The 23,776-nt window shown below is 49.8% G+C and overlaps 1 protein-coding gene and 1 long non-coding RNA gene across 2 annotated transcripts in view; one reads left to right on the top strand and one right to left on the bottom strand.

Annotated features, from left to right (window-relative positions):
• LOC140393349 (uncharacterized) overlaps positions 1 to 23,776 on the bottom strand; it is a 174,873-nt gene that overhangs the window by 5,549 nt on the left and 145,548 nt on the right. The window lies entirely within an intron of this gene.
• Positions 1 to 23,776, top strand: part of prom2 (prominin 2) — a 140,324-nt gene that overhangs the window by 5,332 nt on the left and 111,216 nt on the right. The window contains exons 2-4 of the mRNA XM_072479709.1: positions 10,557 to 10,612; positions 15,576 to 15,781; positions 22,354 to 22,474. Of these exons, the coding sequence (XP_072335810.1) occupies positions 10,557 to 10,612; positions 15,576 to 15,781; positions 22,354 to 22,474 (383 nt within the window). The remainder of the gene's footprint in view (positions 1 to 10,556; positions 10,613 to 15,575; positions 15,782 to 22,353; positions 22,475 to 23,776) is intronic.

The following is a 23,776-nucleotide window of genomic DNA, read 5'->3' as shown; positions in this document are numbered from 1 at the left end:
AGGCCCCGGAGTCCCAACACAAGTGAATTAACCAATAATTTGTCTATTTCCCTGAGATCTTTGACCCTCAACTGCTCCAATGAGTTACAAGCACCAGATCTGTCAGTGAAACATTCAAAAAACTGTTTATTGGTACCAAGAGAAGAGATAAACATGTACTGCTAATAATAGAATAAAGGTCTGCTAATATAATGATTCCCCAAACCCCAACCAACCCTCCACACACAAGATAGACATACAGTTCGTGGGGAGGGGGGCGGGCGGTGGGTGGTCGGAAAGGTTCAGAATAACAGGGCTTAAACTGGGGATGGGAGATGCATATCTTCGCTGCTGAGGTTGTGGTCTTTGCAGGTGACAATCTTCTCCGAACATGAGGTGTTGCGAACCATTGGTTGGTTTGGATCATTTAGGATCGACCTTGAGTTAGAACTCTCAAGCTGCAAGACTTCCTCAGGAGCCGCCTTCACTTACACTGACCTGAGCTTTCACATTGATGAGTCCCCTCAGGTCTTGTGTCCACCAGATAATAATAGTAATCTTTATTAGTGTCACAAGTAGGCTTACATTAACACTGCAATGAAGTTACTGTGAGAAGCCGCTAGTCGCCACATTCCGGCGCCTGTTCGGCTTCACAGAGGGAGAATTCAGAATGTCCAATTCACCTAACAGCACGTCTTTCGGGACTTGTGGGAGGAAACCGGAGCACCCGGAGGAAACCCACGCAGACACGGGGAGAACGTGCAGACTCCGCACAGACAGTGACCCAAGCCGGGAATTGAACCCGTGTCCCTGGCGCTGTGAAGCAACAGTGGTAACCACTGTGCGACCGTGCCGCCCATGTAGATGGGCTACCAGCCTCACTGAGTCAATCTGACATTCTCAAACTACTGGCCTTGCCTGCAGCTGCTGTTGGACTGACCATCCTGTGGTCAATCTGATGTTAGAGAGAGAAAGGTATTTAATTTGCACCTTCAGACAGAGACCCATCAGAATAGAGCAATCAGCTCTTGTTCTCTTCAGCTTCTTGATCCAACCAGAAACTAACTTGGAAAACAGTCTCACAACTCGGCAGAGGAGAAAACTTAGCCTCCGATTGGGGTTTTTGAGAGAGATCCATCCCCTTCAGGGAGAGAGAACTTAAAGCCTTCTTCAGGTCTGGTCCAAAAGTGAAACTAAAACCTGAGAGTCAGCCTGCCTTTCTTTGCAGAACTTTCTGAAAACTTCTGAAGGGCTCCACAAATCATAATCGAGAATCGAACAAGACCCGGAATTCGATTGGCTGCTAGCCAAGTCCATCAAAATGAAATAAATGCAAAATGAAATGAAAATAAAATTGCTTATTGTCACAAGTAGGCTTCAAATGAAGTTACTGTGAAAAGCCCCTAGTCGCCACATTCTGGCGCATGTTCGGGGAGGCTGGTACGGGAATTGAACCGTGCTGCTGGCCTGCCTTGGCCTGCTTTAAAAGCCAGCCCTTTAGCCCTGTCTCCTAGACCAGCCCCTAATGGGACTATGCCACACAACACACTGAACGGAAAAGCTCAAATGGCACCTTGCAGCGGGGGGAGGGGGGGGGGGGGCGGTTAAAAGCTTGTAGTTTAAAAGCAGCCAGCAAGACAGAAATTAAAAAAGACTCAAGGATCAGGCAAGGATTTAAAAGAGATTCCTTACAAAACAATGACCACCCCCCCCCCCCCCACCAAGCCAATTTTGCATCGAAATCTTAAATCCACGGCATTGGATACCTATCCAATCAGGATGCCCTATTTACTATTATGTTATAGTCGCCGCAAATTCAAACAGTTTTGTCCAGTTTTAATACGGGGATCGCTGGTGCTGCCCAATTGGCGAATCTCACTGGGCTGATGACCCCAAGGTCCTCCACTTGTCCGAGTTTTGCCTCAACCTTCACCAATAGCATGTAGGGGACCGGGTGGGCCCGTAAATACTTGGGTTGCTCTTCAGGGTCCACTTATATTTTGGCCACGGCACCCTTGATCGTTTCCAAACCGGTTTGAAAAACCTTGGGAGTAGTTTCCCAAAACCTCACAGAGACCTCCGGAGCCCATCTGAAAGATCCGTTCCAAGCCAGGCAGAGGAACTGCAGCCAGCCCTGTGGTCTAATAAGCTCGCCTGGGGCTTTTTACGATGATTAATGGCAGCTTAACAGAGTGCTGTCCTTAGGTTGCCGGAGGTCATTGTCATTCCCGCTATGGTAAGTGTTTCCCCTGTGTAGGTCGCCAGTCACGTTTCTGTATCCCTCAAGGTCAGCCATTGTACCCTGACCTAATTTTCTTGAATGTTTGTTTCCCGACGACCGAGACTACAGCTCCCATGTCTCACTCCATCTCTCGGGGTGACCGATCCCTTGAACGGTGATCCGAATGGGGCCACTCTGGAATGCAATGTAGTTGAGCTGCATGCACTCTTCGTCAACAGGTTGACCCAAATGAAACATTTGGGCTCTGCCTCGGGTGGGGCAGCGGGCCTGCTGGCTGGGCTGTGGTTTTTACTCCCCGTGGTTTCTCTGGCCATCTGCACCGCATCGATTGGGGTCGCCCTGTACTGATTCAAATATCCTGCCTGGTTGCCGCGGTCCCAGACCAATGGACCTGCCTTCGGTGAAGTTCAGCCCAGGGTGGGGTCCCAGTCCTGGGAATCACACGACAGTGTGGTGCACATCCTACGTTGTTACCGCATCCCGGTTATCCCCTGGAACTCCTCGATTCCCTTTTCCACAACTTTTTTAGAGTCCAACAATGGCTCGGACAGTAACGTTCTCTGGGTTGCTATGTTGTTCACCCCACATACCAGGCGGTACCACTGAATCTCGGGTCGGGACGGGTCATAATCACAAAATTCAACATGTTTCTGCAAGCGTGTCAAGAACTCTGTCAGCGACTCCCCTGGGGTCCTCTCAGCAATATTGGAACAGAACTGTTGCATTATGACTAACGGCTTAGGGTCATAGTGGTTTTCCACCAATGCAACCAGCTCCTTGCATGGCTTAGAGTATGGGGCTGTAGGGTACATCACTTTTTACGATGCTAAATGTGGGGTCCCCACAAGTGGTCTCTGTCACTTGCAATGACTTCATGGTCATTCAATTTTTATTGAATTTGTGGTGGGATTCGAACCCAAGTCTCTGGATCACTAACCCAGTGACAATAGCACTGCACCATCACCACCTCCCCTAATGCGTGAAGAGTACTCCAATCAAACTCTCTACTCCGTGCTGTCACACTCAACACAGAGGGTAATGTTTGGAGCCCTGAATTCCAAACCCTTTTAACAGTCCCAAGTTTGTCATTTCATTTGCGCAAAGTGATCTTTATTCCTCACTCCATGCCAATGGCAAACAACGAGAGCACCAACCGGCTACTTAACTCGTTTGATAGGGAACTGAGTCATAGTACTGAGCATGTTAGTGTTATGGCCAAGGTGTGCCTGCGTAATCATTGAAATTAATCTGCTCAGCACCATGAACAATAAACATTGCATTCATTAAATGATGCCTTAGGTAGAATTAGCGTTTGTGTTGTCAAACTAGAACTCCAGTTACTAGGTTACACCTTATGTCTTGTTCTGTAAATTAGTTTCCCTTGATTTCCTTAACGTCCGCTGAGAGTCATTGCAAGAGAAAACACGGCTAATCTATAGAACAAGATATTATAATGATATCCTTCTGCAAAATAATAAAAGGAAAGTATTGGTTACTGCTGATTGGAATTATAGTTCTTTATGTTGAAAATTATTGCCTGGTTACCAATAAATGAGGATACACTGATCGCCACAGTTCTTTTTCACATAATTGATAATGTCTCAGCTTTCATTTTAACGCACCTTGTCAATGGTACCCACCCTCCTGTCCAAAGAACATGATGGTAGTGTTACAGTTTATTCCGGGGGTTCGAGTTGCTATGGCAATGAGCACTTTTAATGGAGAGTGATGGCGGAGCCTCCAACATTTCTTCTACCACATGGCTGACCAGGAATCGTTCCCACTCTAATCGCCCCCATTGGTGTGTGTTGGAAAGACCTGCAGGTTAATACTCAACCTGTCTGGCCAAGTTATGGATGCACCTTTTTGACCAACAAGTCTTGGGGAATTTGAAGTCAGAGCTGACCTCCAGGAGTGGAGACAGCTGGACCTGCGAAGGACGCCTCTACTGGGCAGAGTGAGGCTCAGGATCTTCACTCATGTAAGTTGAACTTAGCAAAGCGTAGTAATGTTAAGTTACTATTTTTATTCTACATAAGTGTAATAGGTAGTTTTTAGAGTTATGGAATGGCAGGTCAGTTTGGCCAAGTGGAGTGTACATCCTGTGGTATGTGTGAAGTCGTGAAAGCATCATATGTCCTCGACAAACACAAAGCTTGAGCTCTGGGTTTCGGAATTTGAGCATTAGTTGGAGTCACTGTTGTGCATCTACGAGGCAGAGGATATCACTGAGCGGCTGCGGGACATCTTTTGTGGGGAGGGCGATAAGCCAGAAGTCATGGTCCACATTGGTACCAATGACAAAGGCAGGAAGAGGGATGAGGTTCTGGAAGCAGATTTCAGGGACTTAGGAAGGAATTTAAAAAGCGGGAGCTCAAGAGCAGTAATTTCAGGATTACTCCCAGTTCCACGTCCTAGTGAGCGTAGGAATGGGAGGATTGAAGGATTAAATACGAGGCTGGAGAAATGGTGTCGGAGGGAGGGCATCAGACATTTGAAGCATTGCGACCAGTTCTTGGGCAGGTGTGGCTTGTACAAGATGGACGAGTACATCTCAACAGGACTGACACTGATATACTCCCAGGGATAGTTGGGGTGGAGTTAAATTAGCTGGTCAAGGGAGTGCAAACCTGGGGGCTGGTCCAAATTCGAACAAAGTACGGTTGGTAACAGGAAGTAGTAACAGGGCAGGAAGGCAGGAGAAACAAAGCAAAGCATCAAGTATGCATCAAATGCGAATGGTGTCAAAAAGACAAAGTTAAGGGCATTCTACCTGCGCAGCACTCGTAACAAGGTAAAGGTAGATGATCCAAAGGGACAAATAGAGGTAAATGGGTATGATGTAATTGCCATTACAGAAACATGACTGCATGGTGACCAGGACTGATTTGGTAGTGCGGCCCGTTTCAGGATGACCTTGCATAGGGCATGTGACCCGTTCTGCATCTGTCACATGGGAGCACACGAACCCTGACCAATGGGGAAGAAGCCCAGGGCCCTGGGAGCAGACGCCTTGGGAGTGTGGAACCAGGAACCAAAGAGTAAAGACCGTTATGATATCCCTCTGTGCCTGTATTTAGTTAAACCTCATTGTTGTTCCCTCTTTGTTATATAAACCTCTTTGTTATATAAGGAGCCTCCTCAGTGATGCCTCACGTTATGACAATGATGACAAGAATAAATCTGACAACAATCACAAATCTCAAAATTCATGGGGGAAATCTCCAAGAAACTGAATAGACGAGGTCAGCATTAAAAACAGTGAGTGAGAAACAATGCGTCTGATCAGGGTCCATTTGACCCGGGGGGAGGATCGAAGATTGGAGCCAATATATTCAGAGGCTCCAGTATTTTTTTCTACCAACAATTGTTGCTAACTTTCTCCTTGGTTCAATTGCTCTGTTTTATTACCTTTGCTCTCGAGTCGCCAGGTATCTTTATGATGCCGCCACGAGGTTCAAGTCCGAGTAATGATCAATAACCCAATACACCGATTAGTAAGATTCAAATCAAAGCACATTTATTATACACAGTAATCGCTACTCATGTACAAATTCTACGTCTAAGCTACTTCTACAACTAACAGGCCTATACTTAACTTCGGACTGGCCCACCAGGTCAGGGGAACAAATGGCCTTTCATTCGGGTTCTGAGTCTGCGGGATTCGAAGTTGGTACGGACTGGTAGCTAGGAGCGCCTATCTCGTAGCGAGCGTTGAATCAAGACTTACGTCAGTCGACGATCACTGCACCGGTCACGGTTAATGTTGGTTCGTGTTGCTGGGTGACCCGGGCAGGAAGAAGAGAGGTGAAGAGAGAGCGATTTGAACTTGGGGCTCAACTCTTATAGTCCCCAGGGGCTTCCCGCCTTTTGGGGCGGACCCTGTACCTGGTCCCAAGTGATTGGACTTTGTCCTAATCGCTTGGTTCGATTTTCTCCAATACTGGAGCGGTTCCCTGATCGATGGGCGGTCTTGAGGTGCTCGTTCACCTCCTTTGTGTTGGCTCCTGCTGGCGCCGAGGAGTCTGGCTTTGCTTTGTGTGACCAAAATGTTACTTATTGTTCCCGGGGATTGCTCATCAGTATGCAGATGGCTGCTACTTTGTTATGGTCGCTGGTATCGATGTTGTCTGGCCGTTGCAGAGGTTCATACACAGCAAACCTGCAGCTGCTGGTTTCTGTCTTGTTGGCTAACTTTCCCATCAACCTTTGCCGTTCGCCATTTCAAATCGGGAGTTGGCCAATTTAGGTGGCTACACAATGAGATCACAGGAAAAGATAAACAAAAGGTCATTTTGTTAATGATTTGTGGGCACCGGACCTACAAGCTCATCAGGAATGTAACACCTCCGGAAGTCCCAGACACAATTGTCTGCCCAGTTGGTAATACATCTGAAAGGGCATTTCAACCCCAGACCCCACATTATACTGCAGCCGTATCAATTTAATTTGGCCATCAGGGGCCAAGGGAAGACAATTTTAACTTTTGTTGCCAGACTTTGCCAAATGGCTGAACATTGCGAATTCGGCTCGGTTTTAAGTGACATGCTGCGTGACCGTCTGGTATGTGGCATCAACAATACCAGCTACAAAGATAATTGTTAGCCGAGGATTACAAAGGTTTCTCTAGGGAATCACGCTATCGGGCCGCCCTTTTGAGCCAGATAGCCAAATCCAGCAGCTGGCAAACCCCCTCTCCACCACAAATAAGCTCCCCCCGCACCCCCCCCCCATCGCAAAGCAGCCCCCCACCACAGGGTATTCGGGTTCCCCCCTTTCCCACAAGAACAGGGGTGACCCGACACACATCCCCCCAGGGACCCCCTAAATAGGGAGACCCCACCGAGGGACCCATTTAATAGGGAGACCCACTGGAGCCCACTAACTATAGGGACCCCCACAGAGAACCCCTAAGTAGAGGGATACATCCCCAGGGACACCCTAACTAAAGGAACCACCCACAGGGACCCTGACCCCCCCCCCCTAGCTTTCAGGACCCTCACAGACCCCCCAGAAAAAGACCCCTGACTGGAAGTTAGAAACAGTCCAGATGTGGAAAGAGAACAGCAGTGACCTGTGATTATCCCCCTGACAGTCATTAGCTGCAAGCAATTCATTCATTTCTGGTAACGGGCTGTGATTGACAGCTTCTATAAAGCAGCTGTTAACCTTGTGCCATTCATCTTCTTCATGAATGTCTTAAGTGCTGAAACTACAATGTTTACAAACATCCACCACATCAAAGAGAGTTAAGTGCATTCAATTTCCAGCTCAGCACTTGAACATCACTCAAGTGTGAAGGGGCGTGATTGTCCCTGTGGATTAAAAAAAAATCTTTTTATTGGCATTTTCAACATTTTTAGTTAGGGGTTCCCGAGGGGGGGGGGAGTCTCCTGAATAAAGGGGTCCCTGGGGGGATCTCCCATTTTAGGTGGTCTCTGGTATTTGTGTGGGGGGGGGGGGGTGGTGGTGTGGGGGGTCTGGTAGGGGAGGGGTGGGCAGGGTGTGCATTGTGGAGGGGAAGGGTGACCCTCGGATGGTCTTTGGGGGCAATCCCCTTAAGGGGTTACCCCTTGGCCCAACATGAGTTCCCCACGTCAGGCTCACGTTTGGTGAGACCTGTTGTAAATTCCATCCCATGTGATTCCCGGTTCAGAAGAACCTAAAATGGCGGGGAGAAACTTTTCAGTTATACACTTTCATATCTGTCTTAAGTCGTCTAATCACACCCCAATATAATCCTAATTGGTTTGGGTTAGACTCAAACACATTTGATTTGATGGCAAGCCGTCCATCTTCAATGTGCAACATTAGCTTTTTAATTGTTTCATGTCTACATGTTATGGAATGTGATATTTTACTAATCTTTTAGCTGGCTTGGCTAATGTAACAATTGAGACTTCATATCGAGAATATATATATGATTCAATGCTCTTACAAACTGCATTGGATTCTTGCCACCTAGTTGTCATGGAACTCAGTCCTTGGCCTTGACAATTAGCACAAGCAGTGTCAAATTGTCTTGCAACTGTGCTGCTATAATCTTATCATGGAATCTTTTGCTATTTCATGTATCATATTGAAGTCCTGAATTTATGTGTGTTGAAATGCTCATCTTTTAAAAATGAGTACTAAAAACAGCTATCTTTTACCTATACTAGTTGTATTTGAAATACCTGGCTTCTACAGTCCCCCACAGGAAGTTAATGAGCAAAATAAAAGCACATGGAATAGGAGGCAATATACTGTTATGGAGTGAGGAGTGGCAAACAGGTAGAAAACAGAGAGTAGGAATAAATGTGTCATTCTCGCTTCACAAGGCTGCGGCAAGTGGGGTACCGCAAGGATCAGAACTTGGGCCCCAACTGTTCACAATATATGAAAGTCACCACAGTCCCTGAAGACCAGAGGCTGCTCTCCTCTTTTTGAGAGAGAGCTGACTGCTGGTAATTTAATCTGCGGGTCAACATGCCTTAGGCGAGGGGTAAGGTTGAGAAGACAGGGCCTTCATTAATAACCTGAGCCGGTACAGGAATTGAACCCATGCTGTTGGCATTGCTCTGTGTCATGATCCAGCCATCCAGCCAACCGAGCTAACCACAATATATGTGACTTGGATGTGGTGGGCCAGATGTAATATTTCCAAGTTTGCGGATGATACAAAGCGAGGTAGGAATGTGTTGTGAGGAAGATGTGAAGCAGCTGCAGAAGGAGAGGATTTGGACAGACTCAGTGAGCGGGCAAGAACACGGCAGATGGAATATAATGTGGAAAAATGTGAGGTAGCCCATTTTGGTAGAAGGAACAGATTTGCGGGTTATTTCCTAAATGTTAAGACATTAGAAAGTGTAGATGTACAAAGGGACCTTGTCTATAAATCAGTGAAGGCTGACATGCAGGTGCAACAAGCTATCAGGAAGGCTAATGGAATGTTTGTCTTTGTCACAGAGGATTTGAGTACAGGAATAGTGAGGTCTTTCTTCAATTGTAAAGAAGCTTGGTCAGACCGCACCGGGGGTGCTGTGTGCAGTTTTTGTCCCCTTACCTCAGAAAGGATATTTTTGCCATGAAGGAAGCGTAACGAAGGTTCACCAGACTTGTTCTGGGGATGGTGGGACTGTCTAATGAAGAGAGATTGGGCAAACTGGGCCTGTATACTCTCGAGTTCCAAAGCATGAGAGGTGATCTCATTGCAACCTACAAAATACTTAAAGGAATAGACAGGGTAGATGCAGGTAAGATGTTCCCCTGGATGGGGAGTTTAGAACCAGGGGGCACAATTTCAAAATAAGGGGATGCTGTTCCAACACCCTGGGCAAAGGGGCGGTCAATTCCAGCCGTCACAACACAAGTCAGCCCCTCAGTAATTGCTTTGTATTTATGGATTGTCAGTTTCCAGCCAGTTTCATTCTGTGGTATTTAAGCATTTTTGTTAATCTTTGTCTTTAATATTAAGTTTCACCCATGTAGCCTGTAGCGAAAAAGTATACACAGTCCATTCTGTAGTGTTCACAGAACACGCCTCGATCCAACTGAGTTACTCACCCTGTGAAAGACAGACAACACCGGCTGGATTCTCCCAAAATGAGACTGTCCCCACGCCGGCGGTGTTTTACTCCCAAAATTCCTTGAAACAAGTTGAACAAATTTCCAGCCCTGCAGGGTGCTAGCAGGGACCAGGAGTGGACCTCGCAGCTGTTGCTACAGGTACGGGCCCCCGCACTTCCAGGTCAGAGGCCGAGCCGTGCTCCATGGGGGACTCGGGCCGCGGAGCAAGACCCAAGAAGGAGACCCTCCGATCGACCACGCGCCTGAGCCTCAACCGCACATTAATCCCCCAGCCGCCTGTAAGGCCCCTCCCCTGGTCTCAGATGCACCCACCCCCGACCACGGCGGCCGCGGACTGAGTCCACAGCCGCCACTCGAGCATCCCAACCGGCAATAGGTGGTTAGTTCCACGCCGTTGGGAGGTTGGCCCGGTCGGGAGCGGAGGATTGCTGAGCGGGCCTCTGGCAAAGGCCCCCGGCGGCGCATTGTACTCCATGGTGACGCCGATTTTCGGTGCTCGGAGAATCGCCGGAACGGCGCCAGGCCCGATTACGGCGTCAAACTGGATTCTCCTCCCCGGGCCAGCCGCGATTACGGCATTGGGCTGCGGAGAATCCAGCCCCACATATATCGTGGGCAATATACAAAAGTTCCATGAGTTACACACATACACAAAATAGATTTAGTCTCTCACACAGTCACAGGGAGCATCATCTCCTTTGACTTACATGTAATAATGAATAATAAATTATGCTCGCTAACAGAGTCTTCTGTTTCTGTTTTGTAGATCTAGTCAAGACATTTGTAAACAATAAAGCAGAAATAGAGAAAAACTACGAAAAGGTAAGAAGAGTGAGACAGTCAGTGAGTTCCTGCCTTCTTATGTTGAATATAAATTGTTGGAATTGGAAAGTATCTCTGATAGGATTCTTAACAATCTTAACAATCCCTAAATGAGGAAAGCATGAGAAAAAACAATTCCGAAAACTCAACATTCCCATTGTCCCGATCACATTCAGCTTGAAGCCATGGATTATTCCATCTCAATAAGGAATCTCCCTGTTTCTATTTGCAATGTTTTGAATAACTCCACATTCACTGCACTGGTGTGGGAAGCAGTTTAACCGAGTCCAAATTCACTATGAAAGACAGATCAGCCACTGATCAGCCACTGATCCCATCTTGGTAGGAACCAGAATTTTGGGGATGGATTATCCGATTTTGAGGCTCTGTCTGGAGGAAGTGTCTGGGTTTACGATGGAAAGTGGGTGCCGCCCCCGCACCGATGCTCCGACCGATGAAGGGCTAGCAGCCGCGCCACGTTAAACGCACGCCTTCCCGATATAAACGCCTGGAGAATTGGCGGGTCCCTAGCTCACACGACGATCTGCAGCAGTCCCGCATTACAACATGGCGCTGGCTGTGCATGGACCCAACCTGCCAGATAGTGCCCCCCTGAACACCGCCTCGCCTTGACATTTGCTCGGCCGCACTCACACCCACACCAGCAAAGGATTTTTGGAAAATAACCATCCCCACCTGTAAGAACAGAGGGAATGCAGCTTGTGAGAAAGGGGCTGCTTGTTTCTGTCCAGGGTCTGCATAAAATCGTCATTCGGCCCTTTGCGTACATTAGGCCTGAATGCCTGATTGGGAATTTGGTCTTGCATGCTCCAATCAACCTTTGCTGGTGTGGGTGTGAGTGCGGCCGAGCAAATGACTTCCATGTGAAAAGCTGCCTGGGTCACCGCCCCACCATTGCGATCTCCCCGCCCCACCATTGCGATCTCCCCGCCCCACCATTGCGATCTCCCCGCCCCACCATTGCGATCTCCCCGCCCCACCATTGCGATCTCCCCGCCCCACCATTGCGATGTCCCCGCCCCACCATTGCGATGTCCCCGCCCCACCATTGCGATGTCCCCGCCCCACCATTGCGATCTCCTCGCCCCACCATTGCGATGTCCCCGCCCCACCATTGCGATGTCCCCGCCCCACCATTGCGATCTCCCCGCCCCACCATTGCGATCTCCCCACCCTTTTCCTTTCCCCACCATTTGACCTTCTAGCACTTGCCTGAAGTGCTTACCCTGCCAACAGGGCAATAAAACCAGATCAAGGTGCTCACTGCTCACCCAAGTTATTCAATTGATCCCCAAGGCTCAATATTGGAGTCACTCGGGCTGCACATCTGGTTCTGTTGGTTATTTGTCCAGAAAATGAGCCATGACCAATTTTCTACCTCAATGTCTCTGTTTCTGTGCAAGAATCTTTGAGATTCTTTCATTGACTCTTTACATTCCTTTCTCTAAGCACAACAATCTGAGCAGGACATTCCATGCAGGACATTCCATTGACCCCTCTTGGAGCGGCGCTAATATTTCCGTGGATTCATGGTCCCTGCTTTACACAACACTTGGCTTGCATTGTCAACCATTGTCACACAAACAAAAATAACACCATCAAAGTATTAGCATCCAGTCTCTCTGAACCTGCTCATCGTTTCTTACAGCATGGAACATAGAACATACAATGCAGAAGGAGGCCATTCATCGAGTCTGCACAACCCACTTATGCCCTCACTTCCACCCTGTCCCCGTAATCCAATAACCCCACCTAACCTGCATGTATTTGGACTGTGGGAGGAAACCGGAGCACCCGGAGGAAACCCACGCGGACACGGGGAGAACGTGCAGACTCCGCACAGACAGTGACCCAGCAAGGGATCAAACCCGGGACCCTGGCGCTGTGAAGCCACAGTGCTAACCACTGTGTGACCATGCTGCCCATGGTGTTATTCTTTCATGGGCTCTTGATGTCGCTGGCTGGGCCAGCATTGCATTTACTACCCTTCCTTTAATTTCCCTTGAACTGAGCGGCTTCCTAAGTAATTTCTGAGGCAGCTAAGAAAGAGTCAACCGAATTGCTAAAGGGTCTGGAGTCACATGTGGCCAGACCGGGTAAGGACAGCAGATTTCCTTCCTGTCGTACTTTCAGAAGTAAAAGGCCTAACAGTTTTATTTTGAATGGAAGATAAAGTCACTTCCACGGCATCCAAAACAAAACCCCCAGTCCAGGACTATAGGGAACTTCCGGTCTGGGTGAGGGAGGTACACTAGAAAGGCAGAGGATGGGAATCTATACAAGGAGCCAGAAGAGGGGAATCAAGGACAAAAACAAAATACTGAAAAGGGAATAAGAAAAGGGATAGGCAGAGAAACCAAGAACCAGATTCAAACAGGGCCAAAAAATATTGGGAGTGGGACAAGTAATGTTAAAAAGACAAGCTTCGAGGCTTGTGCCTGAAGATGCAGAGCATTTGCAATAAAGCGGATGAACTAATCGCACAAATAGATGTAAACGGGTATGATACAGTCGGGATTACAGAGACATGGCTGCAGGGTGACCAGGGATGGAAACTGAACATCGAGGGGTTTTCAGTATTTAGGAAGGACAGACAAAAAGGAAAAATTGATGGAGTTGCATTGATGGTTAAAGAAGAAATTAATGCAAAAGTGAGGAAGTGACATCTATATGGGTAGAGCTCCGAAACACCAAGAGGCAAAAAGCATTAGTGGGCGTTGTATATAGACCCCCAAACTGTAATGGGAATAATAATAATAATACTCTTTTATTGTCACAAGTATGAAGGTACTGTGAAAAGCCCCTAGTTGCCATGTTCTGGCGCCTGTTCGGGTAAGCTGGTACGGGAATTGAACCCGCGCTGCTGGCCCTGTTCTGCATTACAAACCAGCTCTCTAGCCCACTGAGCTAAACCAGCCCACTGGCATTAAACAGGAAATTAGAGATGCAAGCGAATTTTAAACTCAATAAAATATCTGGAATTAAAAATCTAATAACCGTGAAAACATTGTTGATCATTGTAAAAACCCATTTGATTCACTAATGTCCTTCAGGGAAGGAAATCTGCCATCCTTACCTGATCTGACCGACTTATGTCTCCAGTCTCACAACAATGTGGGTGACTCTTAAATTCCCTCTGAAATAGCTCAGCCACTCCGTTGTATTCAACCGGTACACAAACACAAAAAAAAATGAAACCAGGACGGACCATCCAGCATTGACCCAGGCACAGGAAACGACAATGGCACACCCAGCTGTGTCGGCGCTTAAATGTCCTCCTGACTAACATCTGGGGGCTTGTGCCAAAGCTGGGAGAGCTTCTCACAGACTGGTCAAGCAACAGCCTGACATAATCATACTCACAGACTCATACCTTACAGACGATGTCCCAGACATCACTATCACCATTCCTGGGTATGTCCTCTCTCACCGGCAGGACAGAACCACCAGGGGTGGCGGCACAGTGGTGAGACATTCGGGAGGGAGTTACCCTGGGTGTCCTCACCATCAGCCCTGGACCCTTTGAGGTGTCCTGGCTTCAGGTTAAACGTGGGCAAGGAAACCTCCTGCTGATTACCACGTACCGGCCTCCATCAGCTGATGAATCAGTTCGCCTCCATGTTGAACACCACTTGGAGGAAGCACTGAGGGTGGCAAGGGTGCAGAATATGCTCTGGGTGGGGATTTCAATGTCCATCACCAAGAGTGGCTCAGTAGTACCCACAAACCGAGCTGGCCGGGTCCTAAAGGACAGAGCTGCTAGACTGGGACTGCAGCGGGTGGTGAGGGAACCAACAAGAGGGATAAACATACTTTTCCTCATCCTCACCAACCTGCCAGCTGCAGATGGATCTGTCCCTGACAGTGTCGGTAGCAGTGACCATCACACAGTCCTTGTGGAGACAAAGTCCCGTCTTCACATTGAGGATACTCTCCATCGTGTTGTGTGACTACCACCGTGCTAAATGGGATAGACTTCAAACAGATCGAGCAACTCCAGACTGGGCGTCCATGAGGCTGGGGGCCATCAGCAGCAGCAGAATTGTATCAACCCCAATCTGTAACCTCCTGGCCCGGCATATCCCCCACTCCCCCATTACCACCCAGCCTGGGGATCAACCCTGGTTCAATGAAGCTTTGCAGTCCTGCCACATCCAGCCGTGAATGGTGGTGGACAATTAAACAACTCACTGGAGGAGGAGGCTCCACAAATATCCCCATCCTCAACGATGGAGGAGCCCAGCACACAAGGCTGAGGCATTCGCAACAATCAGCCAGAAGTGCCGAGTGGATGATCCATCTCGGTCTCCTCCAGAGGTCCCCAACATCACAAATGTCAGTCTTCAGCTAATACAATCCATTCCCACATGATATCAAGAAATGGCTGAAGGCACTGGCCTCTTATGGTGACAGCTTCTCCTTAACAAAGACCATCAGAAACAATAGGCCCATTGGAACATTTTAACTGAGGGACATCTCTGTGTGTCAAATGGTCATTAAACACCTGCCTAACACAGGTACGACTTTGAAGCAATTCAAATATACACTTCTGTGAGAGGTGATAAGGGGTTAATTAATGCTATTGCTGTTGTAATCAGAATAATGCCACATTTCAAACCCTGCAGACTGTGCAATGTGCTGAAAGAATTGATGAGTTCCATAGCGTGGAGGTTCTTAAAAAGAATGAATGAGGGTAGACATGGGTTGGGTTTAAACTCAATCCTGGGCAGGAACAATCACAAAAGGACAGTTTTACACTCCCCCCACTTTGTTTCCTCGTGAATCAGATTGTAAAGAAAATTGGGCAGGACGTTAAACAGGTTGAAGATTCCCAATTACTCACTGTGAATCACCGACAAACAACAATCTGACTCCCAGGGAATCCTCCGCTTCCAGTGCCAGGGCAAACAAATAATTCCGTTTATGTACTCCTCCGTTCCAGATTTTGTGGTATGAAGTTGGCTTCATCGTGTGTGCAGCCATTGGACTCCTCTTCTTCATCCTCATGCCCTTGGTTGGTCTTTGCTTCTGCTGCTGTCGGTGCTGTGGGAACTGTGGAGGGGAGATGTACCAGGAGCAGACGGAATCGACAAACTGCAAGAGGAAGACCCTGGCAGCCATCTTGTTCTTGGTTACAACAGTGATGCTGTGAGTGTTGTTTAGCTAGTCCTGAACTTTCAGAAATCTTCATCAGAATGTGTCCTCTTTCTAACTTGTCAGGGTTAGATACAGAGTAAAGCTCCCTCTGCGTTGTCCCCATCAAACACTCCCAGGACAGGTCCAGCACGGGGTTAGGTACAGAGTAAAGCTCCCTCTACACTGTCCCCATCAAACACTCCCAGGACAGGTACAGCACGGGGTTAGATACAGAGTAAAGCTCCCTCTACACTGTCCCCATCAAACACTCCCAGGACAGGTACAGCACGGGGTTAGATACAGAGTAAAGCTCCCTCTGCGTTGTCCCCATCAAACACTCCCAGGACAGGTACAGCACGGGGTTAGGTACAGAGTAAAGCTCCCTCTACACTGTCCCCATCAAACACTCCCAGGACAGGTACAGCACGGGGTTAGATACAGAGTAAAGCTCCCTCTACACTGTCCCCATCAAACACTCCCAGGACAGGAAACGCACGGGGTTAGATACAGAGTAAAGCTCCCTCTACACTGTCCCCATCAAACACTCCCAGGACAGGTACAGCACGGGTTTAGATATAGAGTAAAACTCCCTCTACACTGTCCCCATCAAAACTCCCAGGACAGGTACAGCACGGGGTTAGATACAGAGTAAAGATCCCTCTACACTGTCCCCATCAAACACTCCCAGGACAGGTAAAGCACGGGGTTAGATGCAGGTTAAAGCTCCCTCTACACTGTCCCCATCAAACACTCCCAGGACAGGTACAGCATGGGGTTAGATACAGAGTAAAGCTCCCTCTATACTGTCCCCATCAAAACTCCCAGGACAGGTACAGCACGGGGTTAGATACAGAGTAAAGCTCCCTCTGTGCTGTCCCCATCAAAACTCCCAGGGCAGGTACAGCACGGGGTTAGATACAGAGTAAAGCTCCCTCTACACTGTCCCCATCAAACTCTCCCAGGACAGGTACAGCACGGAGTTAGATAAAGGTTAAAGCTCCCTCTACACTGTCCCCATCAAACACTTCCAGGACAGGTACAGCACAGGGTTAGATACAGAGTAAAGCTCCCTCTACACTGTCCCCTTCTAACACTCCCAGGACAGGTACAGCACGGGGTTAGAACCAGGTTAAAGCTCCCTCTACACTGTCCCCAGCAAACACTCCCAGGACAGGTACAGCATGGAGTTAGATACAGAGTAAAGCTCCCTCTACACTGTCCCCATCAAACACTCCCAGGATAGGTACAGCACGGGGTTAGATACAGAGTAAAGCTCCCTCTGCACTGTCCCCATCAAACACTCCCAGGACAGGTACAGCACGGGGTTAGATACAGGTTAAAGCTCCCTCTACACTGTCCCCATCAAACACTCCCAGGACAGGTACAGCACGGCGTTAGATACAGAGTAAAGATCCTTCTACACTGTCCCCCATCAAATACTCCCAGGACAGGTACAGCACGGGGTTAGGTACAGAGTAAAGCTCCCTCTGTGCTGTCATCATCAAAACTCCCAGGGCAGGTACAGCACGGGGTTAGATACAGAGTAAAGCTCCCTCTACACTGTCCCCATCAAACACTCCCAGGACAGGTACAGCACGGGGTTAGATACAGAGTAAAGATCCCTCTACACTGTCCCCATCAAACACTCCCAGGACAGGTAAAGCACGGGGTTAGATGCAGGTTAAAGCTCCCTCTACACTGTCCCCATCAAACACTCCCAGGACAGGTACAGCATGGGGTTAGATACAGAGTAAAGCTCCCTCTATACTGTCCCCATCAAAACCCCCAGGACAGGTACAGCACGGGGTTAGAAACAGAGTAAAGCTCCCTCTGTGCTGTCCCCATCAAAACTCCCAGGGCAGGTACAGCACGGGGTTAGATACAGAGTAAAGCTCCCTCTACACTGTCCCCATCAAACTCTCCCAGGACAGGTACAGCACGGAGTTAGATAAAGGTTAAAGCTCCCTCTACACTGTCCCCATCAAACACTTCCAGGACAGGTACAGCACGGGGTTAGATACAGAGTATAGCTCCCTCTACACTGTCCCCTTCAAACACTCCCAGGACAGGTACAGCACGGGGTTAGAACCAGGTTAAAGCTCCCTCTACACTGTCCCCATCAATCACTCCCAGGACAGGTACAGCATGGGGCTAGATACAGAGTAAAGCTCCCTCTATCCTGTCCCCATCAAAACTCCCAGGACAGGTACAGCACGGGGTTAGATACAGAGTAAAGCTCCCTCCACACTGTCCCTATCAAACACTCCCAGGACAGCTACAGCACAGGGTTAGATACAGGTTAAAGCTCCCTCTACACTGTCCCCATCAAACACTCCCAGGATAGGTACAGCACGGGGTTAGATACAGAGTACAGCTCCCTCTACACTGTCCCCATCAAACACTCCCAGGACAGGTACAGCACGGGGTTAGATACAGGTTAAAGCTCCCTCTACACTGTCCCCATCAAACACTCCCAGGACAGGTACAGCACGGGGCTAGATACAGAGTAAAGATCCCTCTACACTGTCCCCCATCAAATACTCCCAGGACAGGTACAGCACGGGGTTAGGTACAGAGTAAAGCTCTCTCTGTGCTGTCCCCATCAAAACTCCCAGGGCAGGTACAGCACGGGGTTAGATACAGAGTAAAGCTCCCTCTACACTGTCCCCATCAAACACTCCCAGGACAGGTACAGCACGGAGTTAGATAAAGGTTAAAGCTCCCTCTACACTGTCCCCATCAAACACTCCCAGGACAGGTACAGCACGGGGTTAGATACAAGTTAAAGCTCCCTCGACACTGTCCGCATCAAACACTCCCAGGACAGGTGCAGCACGGGATTAGATACAGAGTAAAGCTCCCTCTACACTGTACCCATCAAATCTCCCAGGACAGGTACAGCACGGGGTTAGATACAGAGTAAAGCTCCCTCTACACTGTCCCCATCAAACACTCCCAGGACAGGTACAGCACGGGGTTAGATACAGAGTAAAGCTCCCTCTACACTGTCCCCATCAAACACTCCCAGGACAGGTACAGCACGGGGTTAGATACAGGTTAAAGCTCCCTTTACACTGTCCCCATCAAACACTCCCAGGCCAGGTACAGCACGGAGTTAGATACAGGTTAAAGCTCCCTCTACACTGTCCCCATCAAACACACCCAGGACAGGTACAGCACGGGGTTAGATACAGAATAAAGCTCCCTCCGCATTGTCCCCATCAAACATTCCCAGGACAGGTACAGCACGGGGTTAGATACAGGTTAAAGCTCCCTCTACACTGTCCCCATCAAACACTCCCAGGACAGGTACAGCACGGAGTTAGAAACAGAGTAAAGTTACCTCCACACTGTCCCCATCAAACACTCCCAGGACAGGTACAGCACGGGGTTAGATACAGAGTAAAGCTCCCTCTACACTATCCCCATCAAACACTCCCAGGACAGGTACAGCACGGGGTTAGATACAGGTTAAAGCTCCCTTTACACTGTCCCCATCAAACACTCCCAGGCCAGGTACAGCACGTTGTTAGATACAGGTTAAAGCTCCCTCTACACTGTCCCCATCAAACACTCCCAGGACAGGTACAGCACGGGGTTAGATACAGAATAAAGCTCCCTCCGCATTGTCCCCATCAAACATTCCCAGGACAGGTACAGCACGGGGTTAGATACAGGTTAAAGCTCCCTCTACACTGTCCCCATCAAACACTCCCAGGACAGGTACAGCACGGAGTTAGAAACAGAGTAAAGTTACCTCTACACTGTCCCCATGAAACACTCCCAGGACAGGTACAGCACGGGGTTAGATGCAGGTTAAAGCTCCCTCTACACTGTCCCCATCAAACACTCCCAGGACAGGTACAGCACGGGGTTAGATACAGAGTAAATCGCCCTCTACACTGTCCCCATCAAACACTCCCAGGACAGGTACAGCACGGGGTTAGATGCAGGTTAAAGCTCCCTCTACACTGTCCCCATCAAACACTCCCAGGACAGGTACAGCACGGGGTTAGATACAGAGTAAATCGCCCTCTACAATGTCCCCATCAAACACTCCCAGGACAGGTACAGCACGGGTTTAGATACAGAGTAAAGATCCCTCTACACTGTCCCCATCAAACACTCCCAGGACAGGTACAGCACGGGTTTAGATACAGGTTAAAGCTCCCTCTACAATGTCCCCATCAAACACTCCCAGGCCATGTACAGCACGGGTTTAGATACTGGTTAAAGCTCCCTCTACACTTTCATAAGACCATAAGACATATGAGCAGAATTATGCCACTCGAGTCTGCCCTGCCATTGTACAACACTGTTTGTAATAGTTAATTGTCAGTGACAGATAGATTGACTGAAGGCAGTTAACTCGGGTACTTAGACTGAGTAGAATTGGCATGTATTTTATACCAAACATGCATCAAAACAGGTTACAGCGAATAAACACCCTGGGAAACCTACTTCCCAACAATCAACTACACAGTTTGCACAGACACTTCCCCTTTTTCACCCTCCCTCTTCCCCTACAATGAACAGCTCCTCAGACAGTAGATTTAGGACGGAGTGTAGGAGGAACTTCTTCACCCAAAGGGTTGTGAATCTCGGGAATTCCTTGCCCAGTGAAGCAGTTGAGGCTCCTTCTTTAAACGTTTTTAAGAAAAAGATAGATACCTTTCTAAAGAATAAAGGGATTCGGGGATATGGTGTACGGGCCGGAGAGTGGAGCTGAGTCCACAAAGATCAGCCATGATCTCATTGAATGGCGGAGCAGGCTCGAGGGGCCAGATGGCCTACTCCTGCTCCTAGTTCTTATGTTCTTATGACACGGTCACAAACATCCCCCACCTTTCCTCAAGAGCCCCTGAACTCATACTTTATCTTCATTAATTGTAGGAAGTCGTACAGGTCACCCAACCAAGCCGCTATCCCCGGTGGTGATGCCGACCGCCACTCCAGCAAAATACGTCGCCGTGCAATCAGAGAGGCGAAGGCCAAGACATCGGCCTTCCTCCTCTCCATGAGCTCCGGCTTCTCTGAAACCCTAAATATCGCCACCAAAGGGTCCGGGTCCACCTCCTCCTCCACTATCCTGGCTAAGACCGCGAACACTCCCGCCCAGAATCTTCCCAATTTTTCACAATCCCAAAACATGTGCGTGTGATTCACTGGCCCCGCCCACATCTCCCACACTCATCTGCTACCCCATGAATGAACCCACTCATTCTCACCCGAGTCATATGCACCCTGTGCACCACCTTAAACTGTATCAGGCTCATCCTTGCACAAGAGGAGGTCCCGTTTACCCTTCGCAGTGCCTCACTCCATACTCCCCAATTGATATCTCCTCCCAACTCCAATTCCCATTTCTCCTTGATCTTCACCACCCGCTCGCCTCCCTGCTCCCCCAGCCACTTGTATATATCCCCAAATCTCCCCCCCACTTCCACATCCGGAAACAGCAGTCGCTCCAGCAGGGTGTATCCCGGCAATCTAGGGAAGCCCCCTCCAGTCCTTTCGCGCAAAGTCCCTAACCTGCAGATACCTGGGCCGGGATTCTCCCTTACCCGGCGGGGCGGGGGTCCCGGCGGGATGGAGTGGCGTGAACCACTCCGGCATCGGGCCGCCCCAAAGGTGGGGATTTCTCCGCACCTTTAGGGGCCAAGCCCTCACCTTGAGGGGCTAGGCCCCGCGGCGGAGTGGTTGGCGGCCGCTGGCCGGCGGGAAAGGCCTTTGCCGCCACGCCAGGCGGGGGCGAAAGGACTTTGCCAGCCGGCGGAAGTCCGCGCATGCGCGGGAGCGTTAGCGGCTGCTGACGTCATCCCCGCACATGCGCAGGGGGGGGTCTCTTCCGCCTGCGCCATGGTGAAGGCTGCGGCCGATGCGGAGGGAAAAGAGTGCCCCTACGGCACAGGCCCGCCCGCGGATCGGTGGGCCCCGATCGAGGGCCAGGCCACCGTGGGGGCACCCCCCCGGGACCAGATCGCCCCGCGCCCCCCCCAGGACCTCGGAGCCCGCCCGCGCCGCCTGGTCCCGCCGGTAAGAGAGGTGGTTTGATTCTGCCGGAGGGACTGGCATTCCAGCAGCGGGACTTTGGCCCGGAGAATCGCCGGGATGGGGCTCGCCTACCGGCGCGGCACGATTCCCGCCCCCGGCAAATATCCAGTGCCGGAGAATTCGGCAACCGGCGGGGGCGGGATTCACGCCAGCCCCCGGCGATTCTCCGACCCTCGGCGTTGGGGCGGCGTGGCGCGGTTGCGCCGATTCTCCGGCCCGGCCCCTTGTTGTCACAAAATGGAGCAGCATAACCTGAACACACTTTGGGATTTTTGAGTTGAGCTACACATCTCCCGCTTGTCTGAGTTACTGTACCATTTGCAGATCAATAACATGGAGAGCCATTTGCCTCACCTTCATTGTGACAGCAAAAATATGTTACTGCTCAAACAAATGAAGTATTAAAATAATCTCTGAAGCTCTTTTGGGTGTCCTGGTATTGTGAAAAGTGATTCTATAAAAGCAGAGGCTTTTGAAAATGCTGAACCAATCACACTTTGTTTTTTGTTCCTCCAACCCTCCACAAACAGAGCGGGAAGTGTCTGCATGTTCGTCAGCAATGAGAAGGTGACAGGATCGTTACAGGATAGTGGCACCTTGCTGAGAATCACCTCGGAAAACCTGAAGACTTACTTCCGTGCTATCCAAACTGTAAATATTTATTCTGCTCTGATGGTTCAGCCTGTGACAGCCTCACCCAGCGTTGATACTTCATCTGAAATTCCTTCCTAAACATTAACCCACTTTGACATAAAGCTGTTTCTTTATTGATTCACTGGGCGGGATTCTCCGATATCGGTGCGATGTCCGCCGACCGGCGCCAAAAACGGTGCGAATCAGTCCGGCATCGCGCCGCCCCAAAGGTGCGGAAGTCTCCGCATCTTGAAGGGCCGAGCCCTCACCTTGAGGGGCTAGGCCCGCACCGGACTGATCTCTGCCCCGCTGGCTGGCGGGAAAGGCCTTTGGTGCCCCGCCAGCTGGCACAGAAATGATTTTGCCGGGCGGCGCATGCGCGGGAGTGTCAGCAGCCGCTCATGGCATCCCCGCGCATGCGCAGTGGAGGGGGTCTCTTCCGCCTCCGCCATGGTGGGGACCATGGCGAAGGCGGAAGGAAAAGAGTGCCTCTACGGCACAGGCTCGCCCGCGGATCGGTGGGCCCTGATCGCGGGCCAGGCCACCGTGGGGGCACCCCCCGGGGCCAGATCGCCCCCCCCAGGACCCCGGAGCCCGCCCGTGCAGCCTTGTCCCACCGTCCCAAAGGTGGTTCAATCCACGGGGGATCGCCGGGGGTTTCCCGCCGACCGGCGCGGCGCGATACCCGCCCCCGCCGAATCTCCGGTGGTGGAGAATTCGCGACACGGAAGGGGCGGGATTCACGCCAGCCCCCGGCGATTCTCCGACCCGGTGGGGGATCGGAGAATCCCGCCCCTCATCTAAGTTCCATGCACAGAATTAGTGAAATGTACAGTCCAACAGGAGGCCATTTGTGCCCTTTGAGGGATCTATTTAGTCCCAGTGTCCTTGCTCTTAACACAATACCTGGAAACCATTCCTCGAAATGTCCTTTATCTTGTTCCCCTTTGACGGTTATGATTGAATTTGCTCCCACCACCCTTTCAGGCAGTGTGATCTGCAACAACTCTGCAGAAAAAGAAATTCTCTTCTTCCATCTGGGTCTTTTGTTAATTATCTTCAACCTGTGTCCTCTGCTCCCTGACCTCACTGTCAGCAGGGATGGGGAGCATGGATTTATTTAGGGAAGGTCATATTTGACAAATGTAATACATTTGTTTGAGGAGATAACCAGGTGTGTTGATGAGGTTAATGCATTTGCGACTTTAGCAAGGCTTTTGATAAGGTCCTTCATGGCAGACTGGTTAAGAAAGTAAAGGCCCACGGGATCCAAGGCAAAGAGGCACATTGGATCCGGAGGTGGTCGAGAGGGAGGAAGCA

The sequence above is a fragment of the Scyliorhinus torazame genome, chromosome 16, assembly GCF_047496885.1.
Source record: "Scyliorhinus torazame isolate Kashiwa2021f chromosome 16, sScyTor2.1, whole genome shotgun sequence".
NCBI lineage: Eukaryota > Metazoa > Chordata > Chondrichthyes > Carcharhiniformes > Scyliorhinidae > Scyliorhinus > Scyliorhinus torazame.
The sequence above is the reverse complement of the archived record's forward strand: the minus strand, read 5'-3'. Positions and strand labels throughout refer to the sequence as shown.